The sequence below is a fragment of the Rhamphochromis sp. 'chilingali' genome, assembly GCF_963969265.1.
Source record: "Rhamphochromis sp. 'chilingali' genome assembly, chromosome: 1".
Taxonomy (NCBI): Eukaryota; Metazoa; Chordata; class Actinopteri; order Cichliformes; family Cichlidae; genus Rhamphochromis; species Rhamphochromis sp. 'chilingali'.
The window spans coordinates 11423348-11438877 of record NC_137929.1 but is presented as its reverse complement, the minus strand read 5'-3'; the positions used below and the strand labels follow the sequence as shown (position 1 = coordinate 11438877).

At 39.2% G+C, this 15530-nt stretch overlaps 3 protein-coding genes and 1 long non-coding RNA gene across 4 annotated transcripts in view; 1 reads left to right on the top strand and 3 right to left on the bottom strand.

The window, feature by feature from the left end:
- The window catches only part of LOC308403394 (NACHT, LRR and PYD domains-containing protein 12-like), a 1254170-nt gene that overhangs the window by 200251 nt on the left and 1038389 nt on the right, over positions 1–15530 (bottom strand). The window lies entirely within an intron of this gene.
- Positions 1–15530, bottom strand: part of LOC308404039 — a 126700-nt gene that overhangs the window by 58542 nt on the left and 52628 nt on the right. The window lies entirely within an intron of this gene.
- Positions 1–15530, bottom strand: part of LOC308399781 (protein NLRC3-like) — a gene marked incomplete at both ends in the record, with an annotated part of 86074 nt that overhangs the window by 27797 nt on the left and 42747 nt on the right. The gene's annotated exons all lie outside the window — the stretch shown is intronic.
- On the top strand, positions 1521–2350 carry LOC308399819 (OX-2 membrane glycoprotein-like; the record flags this gene model as incomplete). Its single annotated transcript, XM_080887245.1, has 2 exons — positions 1521–1917; positions 2010–2350. Coding segments are annotated over 2 exons (738 nt in total), but the record flags the coding sequence as incomplete, so codon positions are not given.

The window sequence follows — 15530 nt, the reverse complement described above, 5'->3', positions numbered from 1 at the left end:
TGTGAGAACTTTTCTCTGAAGTGACAAAGAGATTGTCTTTAGACAGAATTAGAGGGAGATACAATTACTGAAGAGTTTAGATTTTGTTTGAATGAGTGACAAAACATTTCTCCCACTGAACAATCAGCCTAATAAAAAAGAACAAAATCAACTTTCTGTGTCATGAGTTGTTCATCATTCAGATTAATGAGACTGTTTTGAGAGCTGTGTGAAAACAGCTTTAGACTGTTTTGTTAAAGGTTGCCCCATGCCTATTCATATTACGATGAAAGCAATAGATAAACCACATGTTTGTGTGTTATGTATGTATGGTTGGTAAATTAACAAAAATTGGGTTGTATGTGGCCTACAATGTAAAAGACGTTTCACAACCCCAATGTAGTTAAAAACAAGAAGGCACTCGTTTCCATTAGACAGAGACGGAGTTCAGGTCATAAGTAGTTTACTGACAATTATTTAACATTTGAAATTAAAAGATCCGTCAGTCCATTCACATATATACTGTTCAGAGAAGGAATGTAGTTTAGAGCAAAGTGTAGTAGTGTGAAGTGGCTAAACACACTCACCAATTGTTCTAAAATAAACAATTTATCAAAACATTAACAGTCTTTCACACATACATACGGTTTATACACTATTTTAAAAAGAAGGGGTTGAAGACCTGATTGATTACAAAAAGTCTATTAAAATGTTCTGGGTAACCACAGAAATCTTAGTCAGTTATGTCTGAGAGAGAATGTTTATGACAGAAGTAATGCCAAAATCTCAACAAACCAAAGTTACATACATGCTAAAGAGAAAGATCAAACAGTGCTGAAATTAGGAAGTGGGCAATATAGGGCTTCCCCAGTGAAATAACTGATCTGAAATAATTGAGGCACAAATTAATAAATAACATACTAGTAATCCACAGAAGGGGAGGCCTCTGGGAAAATGTAGAAAATCAATGGGAATTTCTACAGTAGCACGAGTTACCAGTCAATACCAGTCCTGGTATTGGTTATGTTGAAGTGATGGGTTTTATAATTCATTTTTGGTCCACTGAAGGGATTGTTTTGTAACCCCAATATTGATATTTTGTAAATAAAAAATATGACCTCAATTAAACCTTTAAATTCCCTGCACTTGTCATAGATATCTACATGATGTCCAAAAAATATACATCAAGTCCAAGGTTCTAATGTTGAACGCCATATTGATGTCCAGCTTAAATCATGGTTGGACCTCCAAATTGTTGGAAAAGTTCAAATGCAGTACAGACCTCCAGAATTGGTCATGGACCAACAGAACCAATATAGACACGATCTGTACATCTATCTGACTTTCTTTGTTTAGTTGGTAGCTAACTGAATTGTCTTACTTTTTTTTATAGATGAAAGAAAATGTCCCTGAAACATACAGTATGAAACAATGAGTGTCAGGTTTATATTTATAGTCTACATCACATTTAAGTGGTACCCATATGTCAATTTGTTTGAGCCTAAAACACAGACTACTCCATGACCCGAATTATTGTTTAATCCTTCCCATCAATACCTCTCAGTTCCACATCTCTAACTCATGTTATTCTCCATGCAGCTCTAACAGCAGTGGTCCAAACACAGCAGACTGTGCTGGCAGCAGTGGGAGAAGATGCTGAATTCAGCTGTCAGCTCTTGGACACTAAAGACGTCCTTCAGGTCACATGGCAGAAAATCTCACGTGATGTGGAGACAAATGTTGCCACCTACAGCAAGTACTATGGTCAGAGAGTGAATGATGGCTTTAACGATAAAGTCAAGTTTAAATACACTGGACTACAGAACTGCTCCATAGTCATCAGGAATGTGACGGAGCAGGATGAAGGATGCTATCACTGTCTGTTTAACACTTATCCTGAAGGCTCCTTCACTGGTAGAACCTGCTTCCAAGTCTATGGTAAGAACTTTTGCATTAATGTGTTTAAATGTGCTAGAAACTGATTTCCTTTCAACAACATATTCCTTGCAATATCTCCTGATCCTTCACAGAGCTGCATGAACCTGTTGTTGATGTCAGAGAGTCAAACTCTGCTGAAGAGTGGGTTGTTTCCTGTTCAGCCACTGGTCGACCTGCTCCCACTGTAACACTCAGTGTCTCACAACAACACCTCAGCTTCTCACAGTACAACACTGTCAGTGTGTCCAACACCAACGCTACATTCACTGTCACCACTACAGCTGTGCTCTCAGGTTCACGTAAACACAGCACACAGGTGGGATGTGCAGCACGAGTGCTCTCTGCTCCTCACAGAGAGGTGATGGAGACGATTCCTGAGGTCCAAAAAACATCTGTTGGTGGTGAGAAACTCTTTCTGTATACCACAGACTAGACTAGAGATGGATGATACTTGGGTAAATTTGACTGGGATCTAATAACAATGACTTCAGTACTTCATGAGTGATGTATTATTGTTGGTCAGCGTCACGTTTTTCTGTTTTTTTCACAGATTTTCCCTCAATCACTGTAATAGCTGCAGCAGTGCTGGTGTTGGGGTTTGTCTTTTTCTGTTGCTCCACTATGCTGCTTGAAGAAAAGTTACCTTTTCACTTTCTAGTATGTCGTTTTGTAATGTGTCTTATCTTATTAACATGATAGTGATTTATTGATTCTAACCCTAAATCTATCCAGTAATGTCTGCACATATTTTCAGTACTGATTTTAAAGTGTTTTAATCCTTCTGTCACTCAGGGAACCCAATAAGGATTCAAATACTTCAAAAGTCAACCAATGACATTGATGTGTAAGACTATTTAAGAATTATTTATTGTTTATATTTCATTTATTCATTCATTCTTTGCACTGTGATTTAACCCATCTTTGTGTAAAGCAGGGGTGTCAAACTCCAGGCCTTGAGAGCCAGCGTCCTGAAGCTTTTAAATGTATCTCTGCTGCAACACACCTGAATAAAATTATTAGGTCATTAGCATGACTCTACCCTACTCAAGTAAATTTAAAGAAATGTAAGTACATACCACCAGGTAGCTCCACTCGTACCCAGTGTAACGGGAAGTGAGAGGGTTAGGTTTTGGCGCTTTGAATGTTCAGTTGTGTGATGCAGCGATTAACGTTTGAGTAAAATATTGGGCTCCCTCGTGTCTTCCCTACATTCCTCCACAATGTACGTTTTTGCAAAAATGTACTTCTAGAAGTACTTTTATTGCACGATGTTCATTCACTCATGAGCTGCTGCAACATGAATCAAATGGCTGAACTGCCACCTTGGCGTGCAGTCAAGTTCTACAGTCTGCTAATGATCTAATAATAAGTATTAATATTCCTCACTCACCTTACTAAATGTTTGTGAACACAGCCAGAAACATTTGCATCACAAACACAGACTAGTGTTTATTAGCAGAAGCTTTTGGGTGGTTGCTCTCAAACCTGTGTACAAGTTGAAGCATTAATGGTCCCTTCACTGATTTCCAGGTATCCAATGTCAGGGCTAACAGATGGATTCAGACGCAGGCAGCGTTCTGGCAAGCAAAGGGTTGACAATTTATTAACACAGAAGGGAAACCACAGTGATGTGTATATACAGTGCATGGGGCAGGGCTTCAGGGCTCCAGGGGAAGGAATCCACACTCGCTCCCCACTCGGCCCAAACTCCGCCACTCCTCTTCTTACGCACACTCGCTTCTCCACAGCCACTCTCGCTCCAATTTCCACTTATGTTGACACACACAGGGATCACAGGTCAGTTCCGGGGAGATCTAAACACAAAGAGTCCAATTAGATCAATACGCCACACAACACTGAGAGAGTTTGTCTTAGGAGAGCTGAGAGCACGAACATGGGAGGTTCAACATTTCAGTGCCGAATACTCCGTGCCGCAGCGTTAAATAGGAAAGGGGGACGCCGCCTGATCAGCAACAGGTGTAGAAATCACCGCAGATACGTGGGCCAAGGGTGAGAGCCCACAATGAGCTCCACCCAGGGAAGCAGGAGAGAAAACAAAACAAACCTGTGGCCAACATGAGCGAGCCGGAGAGGCACAGGGACCATGACAGCCAATACCAAGTGCACAAGTTCACCCCAGATGGTTCCTCTTCTCTGTAACTTGGAGGATGTGGAGTAGGCTGTATTTTAATCAAAGACATATCTATCAATCAATCAATCAATAACCATGTCTAAAAACAACACAGGTTGACCAAAGTGCTGTACACAGTAAAAGAAAAAGTAAAAAGTAGAAACAAATACACACAATGAACAAAACAAAAAATAATCCCAAATTTCGTTTTTTTTTTTCTGAAGGGGTCAAACACTTTTATGCAAGAATGACAGCGAGGTGAAAAACCTTCACCCGCAAGAAAACTCGAGCTGTGACTCATAGTACGAACACACACCTCACAGTAACACACTTTAATTGTTTAATGGGAACTTTTTGCCAAGCTAGCTAATCCTGACCAACACACCAGACACAGAAGATAAAGGAACGATGTTTTACTGTTAGAGACAGAAAGGTTAAAACATTTTGGCAGAGGGCTAAAAGGGGCTAAAATTACCCAAAAAGAAATTCCATTTGACCAAAAACACTTAATTTTTAAAAAATTAAGTATATAGTTATGAATCATGAACAAATAATTAACAAACTGGGGTTTATAAATCGTGTAACACATCCTTATGGTAAGAAATTTTACCTTAATGCGTTACATGTGTTAGAAGTCAATGTATCTTTAACAATATACTCCTTATTTTATATCTCCTGATCCTTCACAGAGCTGCATGAACCTGTTGTTGATGTCAGAGAGTCAAACTCTGCTGAAGAGTGGGTTGTTTCCTGTTCAGCCACTGGTCGACCTGCTCCCACTGTAACACTCTCACAACAACACCTCAGCTTCTCACAGTACAACACTGTCAGTGTGTCCAACACCAACGCTACATTCACTGTCACCACTACAGCTGTGCTCTCAGGTTCACGTAAACACAGCACACAGGTGGGATGTGCAGCACGAGTGCTCTCTGCTCCTCACAGAGAGGTGATGGAGACGATTCCTGAGGTCCAGCAGACGTCAGATTATCAGTGATGGTGAGAAACTGAGATGCAATAACAATGCATTGTGGTAGTATGCATTTTCTCTTTGATCAATAATTGATGTATTCATTTTGATCAGTGTCACATTTTTCCTGCTTTTTCAAGTTTCCTCCTGGATCATTGTATTAGCTGCAGTATTGGTGATGATGGTCTTTGTCAGTGTTGCTGCTCTGCAGTAGGCTACTCTTTAAAGAAAAAGACCAGATAACTTTCATTTTTGATTTCTTGTCATTTTTTTCTACACCAAAATCATTTCCATGTCATTCCCAAAGGTGTAATTATTTTCAGCGACTGCAAACTGAACACAAACTTTTCATAACTGAGTTTGTTTCTTCAGTTGTATTTTGGTAATGCTGTTGTACAGCAGGGAAGCAAACACAAGTGCTAACGCTAACAACATCCAATCAGGATTTATTGGTTAGATCAAAGCTAACATCTGCATTACATGTGAGCACTACACATGTTATTTAACATATATAACGTATAAGATTTTTACATCTTTCTCTTTCCCTCGAGAAGAACTGCTAAAACTGTAGAAATAACATTACAGAAAAGCAGGACATGCTCAAGCAAAACATTATAGAAAGTCTGTCACGGTTCTGGGTCAGTTTGACCCAGTATTTTGAGTTGTCATGTTTTTGCAGGTTTAGTTTAGTTCCATGTGTCATTTTCTGTCTCTCTCTCTATGTCGAGTCTGCGTCTTAGTGTGATGGTTTCTTGTTCCTGTTTTATTGTGAAGGTCTGCGTCTCATGTGAGTGTGTTCAGTTTTACCTCTGTCTCGTCTTGGTGATTATTCCCAGCTGTGTCCACCACCTGTGTGTAATTCCCCTGTGTTTCTCTGTGTATTTAAGTCGTGTCCTCTGTCATTGTAGTTGCTGGTCCGTCTGTGTATCCACCATGTCTCACCCGTGTGTTTGTGCTCTGTAGTTTAGTTGTTTCCAGTCTAGTTTAGTTCGTGCTCCATTTGCTGTTTGTCCATATTTATTTTTGTGTTCAATAAACCACCTTCACTTCTCCACTACTGCCTGCGATTGGATCCTCATTTATTATTTTCACACGGCTCTCCTCACCCGCCGTGACAGTACGGACCAGCCAGATATGGATCCAGCGGCAGTCACCCCACCTAGGGAGCTTCAGGAGGCCGTTATCGACTCTGCTTCTAAATTGATTTACCAGCTGTTAGAGCATGAGGGAGAAGTGTCTCTTTACACTGTGGAAGCCAGCCTACAACACCTTATTTCCAGTTACCCCTGGTTATTGGACTCACTGCGTCCGCTCGTACAGAATTTTGTTCTTCACGAGCTTCACCTACACCCCCCCGCCGCTACCGCTCGCCTGCTCATGCAGTGATATCATCAGTGACAAGTCAGGTGATAGAGGCTAATGCAAAATGGTGTTTCAGTGAGGCACAATTTATTATGACAATACATTTTTTTTAAATACTCAGTATGAATTAAACAGGTTAAAGGTCAATGCTCTGTTGTAATATAAAGACAAAATGATTGACAGCAGCCCAGCAATATCAGTAAAACGCAAATTAGCCACATGGTGCAATGTAAGGAGCTCTGTGATTGGTTAGGAAAGGACAGACTGGCCACCTCGATTTTTCTTCACTGCACATTGATCCATAGCTTTGCTCTGTAAAGGCTAACAAAGTGCTTTTGCTTTACAAAGACATTCAGCGTCAGTATTCACTCTTTTAAAATGCCACTGAACACTGGAGTGAAATGGAGCCCTGATCCTCAGAGTTTTATTGTTGCTAACATTTCTTATAGATAGCACAGATAGTGCCCCACTGCAGTAATCACTCATGTCTAGATATTCCTGTTAAAAATGAGTTTTTCCTCCCCACTGTAACATGGCAAACATAGCAAACGGATAATCCAGCTGAAGCTTCAGACAGCCGTCAGACAGTGAAACACTGCCATCTGCTGGACTCGAATAACAAAGACGCTGCTTTGACGGGTGAGGGAGTTTCAACAAGTCTGCAACGACTCAAGCATCAAACTACAGAACTATTATAGCGGACATGGTGCTCTAATGACTGCTTCATTAACGCAGGTCAGAAAGGATCATAGAAACTCAATAAATTATGAAATACAAAACTTACTGGTTCACTGCACACACAAAACGTCTCTTATTAGCACAACACTGCTCAGGGCTCAGAGTATATTCCTTATAACCTATTAAACCTTAGCATGTTATTTTGAAGTGTTACAGGTGAAACAGCCAACCAGTGAAGTTACCTGTAATTTCAACATTGAGCTACAAAAATGCTTTTTTTTTTAAATTTTTTTTTTTTAATTTCTTTTTACAGTTTTGCAATTTTACACAAGTTTTATCATCAGTGTCACAATGACTGCTGCTAAAATTGAGTATGAGCTTGTTGTTGGTCTGATTAAAAGGTTAAATGTAAAAGCATAATTTAAACATGTGATGTGAGGTCATTAATTACAGTGCAGGTGTCCTGCTTTAGGATCATAAATTAATACTTCCAAAACAGTAAAGTTGTAGAGAATCTATGTTCATTATCGTTGCTAATCATGGAAAGACAAAGACGTCAGACTCTGCTGAAAAATATTACACCCTCCTACTCTCTGCACACAGCGGTCTGAGGGACCTTCCAGGATCGGGGATTTTATTTATTTTGTTCTTTTTTGGTCTTACTGGTTAGTAGGTGGTGATTTTGTACCTGGGGATCTCACATTTGGAACATAAATTGCTTTGGAGCAGATTAGGTTCAAAGGATAACTTGGCTCTTGAAGTTAGCCGGATAAGACAGCGTTCTGCTTCACAGTTGAGGCCTCAGAGAGTTGTTGCTAACCAAAGTCTATCTTGTACGGCCATGCAGCATCTTATGACATTTTGTAACCTGAGCAGTGAAATGATTGCTGTTTTAGTGCACATACACAGTGTGGGGATCAGTATCAGGACAATAAAGTTATGGTGCAAAAAGCTGCATCTGGTCAGAAGGAAAAGCACGCACACTTGGAAGACTTGACCATTTGCACAAAATGAATGGCTGACACTGGACAGATGAGAGAATGTGGATGGTCACACCCTCGTGCATTAAAGAGGGCTTTCAGTTCATTGAAAACACAAAACCAAACACACAAAAGACACAATGAGACAGCTGATCAGTTTGCTTCACTAAATCATCGACACAAGCCGTGTTGTAGAGGGTACTGCAGCCGTGGCAGGTTATCATCTTAAGGTGGCCCTGACACTCCATCGTACGCCACAAAGCTGTGAATAAATGCAAAGCAAAGAGGCATCATCACTAACATAATAACTGTAGAAGTTATCCCGCTGCATTACATTTATCAGGATATCGTAATAAATGTTCATCATATGTTGCTTTGACCCATCATTGTTGTCATTAATATCGGTACGTGACACTGGACACTTCCTGTCATTCATATGTCCTGACTTTGTGATCAGTGTAGCAGCTTGAAAATAACTGCTTGGTTAACAGCAGGTGTACAGGCAGGTGCTCTGATCAAATAACATGTTTGGCTAAAGAAACAGAAAATAAAAACATGTAAATAGGAACACCCACATCTCTACTTCTTCTTCTATTTTCCATTTCACACTTACAAAAAAGTTCTCCTGCGTAGGTGTTGAGACAAATATATGTCAATTTAATACTTCAGACAGGCCCCAGAGCAGGTCTGAACAATTAGTCCACTTAAAATCAAAACTGCAATTTGAAACCATGCAATTAGCAATTTTGCAAAGAAAACTTGGCTAGGCTAAGCTAAGCTAACTGTTAGACAAAGTAGAGGAGTTGGAAGAGTAAAGGATTCTGGTTAACTCCAGTTCAACTTAACATTAAATTAAACTGAATCTATTAAACTATTAGACTCAGACGAGGTCGGCACAGGGACAGGCCTCGGGGGTCCAGGCCCACCTGGTGAAGTCCTTCTTCCCCAACATCTTCTGATGTACTTCATTTATACATTTTGGTAATGAAGTACTTAAACTACCACCTCCCTGATTAGTTATTGCAGTGTGAGCTCAGTTCAATTAATCAGGTCACAGTAGTTTAGCACTTCTACAGCAATCATGCAACCAGCATGACTGAGGAGGACACTGGGTGGACGGGCTTTGCAGGTCAGACTTTGAAACTATCTTTTATTGTCATTATGCCAAAAGCAGTGAAATTATATGCTGTCCCATTCAGTGCAAATAAAGAATCTGTGTTTACTGACAGGACAAAGCACTGAACATGATTTCATCTGTTAACCTGGACAAATTCCAAAACAATTCCTTATTATTTCTTTTTCTTAAGTAAAACCAGTAAAAGCTTCTACTTCAAAAATATGGACTTAACACTGAGATCCTGATATTTTAGACCAGTTGAATTTAGATGATCTTTTTTAGTTCGTTCAGTTTGCTGGTTCTAACGACGACGGTCTTCATCAGTTTTAATGTCACTGTGACTCATATCTCTGCATGGCTGTTTTGTTCTGAGTGCACTGTGACAATGAAGTTAAGATCCGGTGATCAGCACAGCAGCCTGGGAGTGACTGCTTGGTTAACGACAAGGTTTACAAGACCTGATCAAATGTCACACTGGAAATATTTTGCAAGTGAAACAGCAAAAGCAAATGAAAAAATGTAAATATGTTAATTGGACCACCTACATGGTTTCGAGAGCAGGGGTGAACTAAAGAGTGCGACCCATCACTTCAGTTTCAGCATATAATTTCTATTTAACACTCAAAAAAATCTGTTGTACAAGTATTAAAAATATATTCACAAATGAAATTTACATGCCTGAGATGAAAACATTACTCATACAAGTTGTCAGGTAAAGTCTATAGCACTGTTACATCTAAATATGGACACTGAGCTGGGACGATGTCACAGATCTGAGCCTCTGCACCTTCACTATACGTTTGTGTGTGTCAGGCCTGTCCTGTATCTCTCCACCACCTGATCCAACACACCACCAAATCCTGATCAGCTGATCATCTCTGCTCCTCTAATCACCTGAATATCCAAGTATCCGAAAGTGTCCATCGATCTGACAATACAATTGTAAAATCGATCATTGACCTGTGCCCTAATGTGTTCTGTGCACTTGTGAACACACTTCCTTATGGAGTACGTTTATTAAGGACACTCTTTCATTAGCACATAGGTTCAATAACACAACAAATAACCTCCAATAAACCTTTTAATAAACTGTCATTGGAGGCTGATGTGTTCTCTCTTGGCTTGTTTTCTTGTTGTGTGCCACACAGAAAATAAATGCATGGTGTCTTAACTCACTGATACGGGGATATCAATGAGCACAGAGTCCAGCCAACGATGGCACAAAGTCAAACCTCCTTCAAGGAAACTGGAGAGTCCAACACTGGCATTGAGGCTACCCCAACAATATCAATATGGTGTAACTTCCTGCTCTAACTCAGGCTCCTTCCCCACAAGAAAGATGATATTTTATGTACTCGAAGTCAGACCTGGAATCTGCGGGTCAGACTTCCTGGGCCCTCGACCCCTGACCTCTGAGATTTTCATGTCTTGTATTTTATAATATTTATCTTTTGTTCTCCTGCCAAAATTGTAAACACTGTCATCATGCCATATTGCACTGTTGTTCGATCAGCTTCATTAAATATACTTTTATATATACTTTTATCCTTTGTTTTGTTATACATCCATTTAAATCCTCATATGAAATTATTACAACCAACTGGTAGTAAAACAAAAATAAAAAGATTGTTCAACATTTTAACTGCAAATGGTCAATACACTCACTTTATTTGCCAAAAATTATACTTAAAAAGGGGAAAAAAGAAGTGTTAATAGTTTATTTGAAAGGTCAAAATATACCAACACATCTTTTTATTTTAAATCTATTTGTTTGTGCATTAATTTCTTTTCTAAAGCCAGATGTGGATAAACAGGCTGCATCTACATGCAGGTTCTTGTGGTCAGTGGTCATCATATTTGCATTATCTTTCTGAGTCACAAGCAGGGAAGTGTTAAAGTTTCCTAGAAGTGGTGGGCCAGTGATGTAGGTGTGGATGCAAAGGATTATTTGAGGTGGTGCTGATCAGAAGTATAAAAATCAAAGTGTCCAGATCCAAACACACTTTGTTCCTCTGTGACAGAAGTGAACTAGAACTCACAGCAGCATCTGAACTGCAGAAGAGATCTCTGCTCATCTCCGTCTGCATTCCTCTTTTGGTAAGAACTTATTATGTATCATTTAAAATGATTTTCCTTTTAAAGCTGGGCAGCAGGCTCACGTTGAACATCTCCATAAACTGTCATAATTCTGCTGCTACACTAAACACTGCATTCGGTGAGCATACTAAACTTACGTAAGCTGTATATTTGCACGGTGAGAGACCTGTTTTTGCTGATTTGTGTTCAAATACAACAAGATCTTATTTAAACTGACTGTCAGATGTTGCCTATCCAGTTATGTAATGAACCCACTATATACATGAACCACAGACCCTTCACGACATCTTCATCACCTGCTGTTCCAGACAACCAACTTATACCTGAACCACTGCAGGTTAATCATCATCATTAGTAAAGGAAAAAAAGGTGAGTGTCTTAATTTGGAAAAGCTTGAAATAAAAAATCCTATAAATTACACAAACAGATACGAATTGGAGGAAAATCCATAGTGTCTTGAGTTCTGTTTTATTTTTATTTTGCAGTGTGTCATTGTTACTACAGATCACACTGAAACATATGACAGGAAAGAACAACTGAGTGCAGAAAGGCTTTTATATTAAATCGGATTTAAACTTTGTTCTTAATGAACCGGATCTATTATGACCTGGACTTTTATCTATAAAATGGGCTTGTGAAACTCAGAGAAAAACTCTCTCAATATATCTGTAGATATAAATATATATTTATCCAAATCACATCAAGTAAAAAAGGCAAAATGACAAAATTAAAAAATAATAATAACAAAAAGTATAAATTAAAACACAAAATTTTAAGGCAAAAACAAATATCTTGATGTCTTAATACGATGAATATAAAATATAAAGTAATACAACAAGGTTAAATATCTAAACATTTAAAGACAACTACTTCAGCTTTTCAAAGCTTCTTTTTCCAGTTGAAAATGACATCATCACGCCTGAATCTGCTTCCAGGAGCCGTCCAGATCAGGCTTGTTCAGGATATTTAGAAATCGTCCTAACAGTTGAAAAATAAAAAATAAACAGAGAACAAAGTAATATATATGATTAGAAATAAATAAAAAAGAAAACTATAAATAAAACGACTTCTTTCATTTAAAGTAAAAGGTCTATCAGTCCTCTTGTCGTGTGTGTTTGCAGCTCACAAAGACGACTTACTGAGCTTCAGGATCCAAAAGGATGTATCTGCCAAATTCTTAATGTGGAAAAATGTCCATGTGTTTTCTTCTCCAGGAGACGATGAAGACACTGTTTGTCTGCACGATGCTCGTGCTGCTCTTTGCTTCCGGATTTTCCAAAGTGAACAATTTTCAACCAAGCGAGCACCGACCTGAAGAAACCTTATGAAAAGTTTAGAAGACAGCATGTAGATGCTAAGATGACTGAAAAGCTGTGTAACGCAGAAATATCAAATAGGAATATCTACAAAATTGACAACAGTTGTAAGGAAACCAACACATTCATCCTCAGCATTCCAGCAAAGGTCAAATCCATTTGTAGAGGTGATGGGAGGTACGATGAAAATAGCGGCATGACGTATAGTACCGCAACGTTTCGCATAATTAAATGTAAGCTAAAGCATCAGGGAGCCAGGAAACCCAGCTGCCAGTATGAAGGCAGGCTTCTCACTAACAGGATCATTGTCGTGAAATGTGAAGGGAAGTTACCTGTGCACTTCGATCGGGACCTTCTACCCTCTGAGCGCAACGATGGCGAGCAACTATGAGGAAAGAGTGGTGTGGAGGGGGGCGTGGTCTGCGATGCTGCTGCAGGTCAGATGGATGTACCTGCGCTGCATTTGCTATCACGCCTCGCCAACTTAAAAGGCTTTGTGCTGTCTGAGTTGTTGGTGTTGTGGATGTGTTGGCTGGCAGTCCACAGACAGACTGATTTACACAACTGTGGAAAAAATAAAATTAATAAATAAAAACAATTGGAAAACATAGATGTGTCATTATTTCATATAGATTTCAAATAACATACCATTTGATGTCAACATGTTTTAGTTGCATTTGCAGTGCTCGTGCTGTTATATTCTTATGATTCTGTTCATTTTATGAGTGTATCCTTCAGCCTTGCTTCACATATTTACTGCTGCTTGATCAGCTTTAGTCCTGCTAGCATCAGCACAGGTAGAAACAGATCACACATCAGAGAATCGGCCGTGCATCTAAATGCAAATGGAAACTAAAAATGAAAACATAGATAACTGAGCTGAACTTCATAGATCTGAAAGTTGACCAATGCATACATAGTGCTAAAAATCAGGTATCGGGAAAACACATTATTTTATATTATGCTGAGGTCAATTGTTATCCTTTTTTAAAACTATATCATATAATAAAGTCTGTTTTGAAGTTTACTATGGTAAAAAAAATATTTTAAGGCTCTTCAGATATACTGTAACTTCATAGCTATGAACCATCAAAGCATTTTCATCATAAATATAAAACTTCATTAGGTAGATCTGTTCAAATACTCATTAATGCAAATATCTGATCAGCCAATCACATGGCAGCAACTCAATGCAGGTGTAAAAGGTGAGGTCTAAAAAGAACCTTTAAGAAAATATGAATCCATCTTAATCAGTCTTCAATTATGAAGCAATGGCCTAACTCCCTCTGACAAACAGACCTGTGGCAAAATTTATAAACCACTTTTGACTTTTTCCAAGGTGAACATTGTCTGGCAGCAGGTGCCCTTCCCCTCCCAGATCACGGCTCATATCTGATTTTCAGCTCTAAAGTTTATTTTTCTCTTCATAACAACTGTGCAAAGGATGATTTCTGAGGATGATGATTCATTTAAAATGCTTGGATGCTGACAATTATGCAGAGTCAGGCATGGAAAGGCTGCTCTTTGTGACAGGTGGGTGCTGTCATACATGGGTGTAGCTGCCAGCTGTCCTCGAGGCTTCACCTCTGCTAAACGTGTGTCTCTGAACTTGACCTGGTCTCATAAACTCTCCTGTGATTTTTATTTTGCATCCTTGGTTATTCAAATGAATGATTAATATATTAATATGAATCTATACAGATTTGTCCACACTGGATATGACAGTAAGAGTTAGTAAAGCTCTGTTAACGTGTCCCTCTACAGCCTGTTGTTTCTTAGTTTCACCAGTGAAACTGAATTAAAAACAAAACATAGATGACATATTGTCGCCTAGGCAACCACCAAGCTCCCGGTGCCTACAGACATTCACTAAAACATGCTGGTCATTGGATCGTTTGAATAAATACCTTTAACTAAATATCAATGTTTTCGACATGTCTTAGTTTACATTATTACACAGTTATTATGAGAGAGCATGTCTAATATTTTTCCACTAAACAGTCGTCTTCTCCTTTGGTTAGGTTTGTTTGTAACAACCATTTATAAAAACTTGTGTTTTGCTTTTGTTTTATTTTTAACTGCAATTCTGGTCGAGTAGCTTTTATAGTGTTAATTCAACATATACTACAAAATAAAATGACTTTTTTTAAAGTACATTTGTGGACATTTTATTTTCAAATTATCCAATCACAGAATCAAATGCACAAAGCCTGTGATGTCATCAAAGGCACAAAGCTTGTGATGTCATCACATTCTGTCATTGGAAGGAGAAATTCAGTCAACTGTAGCAACTCTTTGGTGGCAGAACTACAAAACAACCTGTTTGTTAAAACCAAGATAAGGAAGACACAGAGACGCTGAAGCAGACGCTGAAGCAGACGCTGAAGCAGACGCATATAAAATGGCAGAAGCACAGATGGAAGTGGTCGTGAGCCCAAATATAACAGTTTTGCAAAGATCGGAAAATGACCTCAAAAAAGCCCAAACACCAAATCCTGAAACACGTCCTCTGGCACAAGTTCAAACAGAAGTGGTCGTGAAAGGCAAGAAAAAAAGGGGGCAAAAACAGAAAAGAGTGGCTGAAGAACCCAGACGACCGATTACTCGGGCGTATGCTCGGGCTCTTCTAGAAGCCCAAAACAACGTGGCTGATGGAAGCAACCTGAGAAATGAAGAAGTGTCAGGAAACCCTGAAGGAACCTCTGAAAGGGAAAACCCTGAATCCCTCCCTATGTCAGAACCAAAGGACGACGTGAATATGGAGACAGAGGCAAACATGAATAACGCCAGTGGACAAAACCCTGGGCCAAATGGAGGGACGTGGCAACATCAGCCAAATCCCAGATTTATACCCCATCATGGCAGAGTCCAGTATGATTCATGTTGTGAGATTGCTGCTCTCAGGCATCAACTACAAGCTTCCCAAAACCACCAGAACGAGCTTTACTGGAAACTGGTAGCT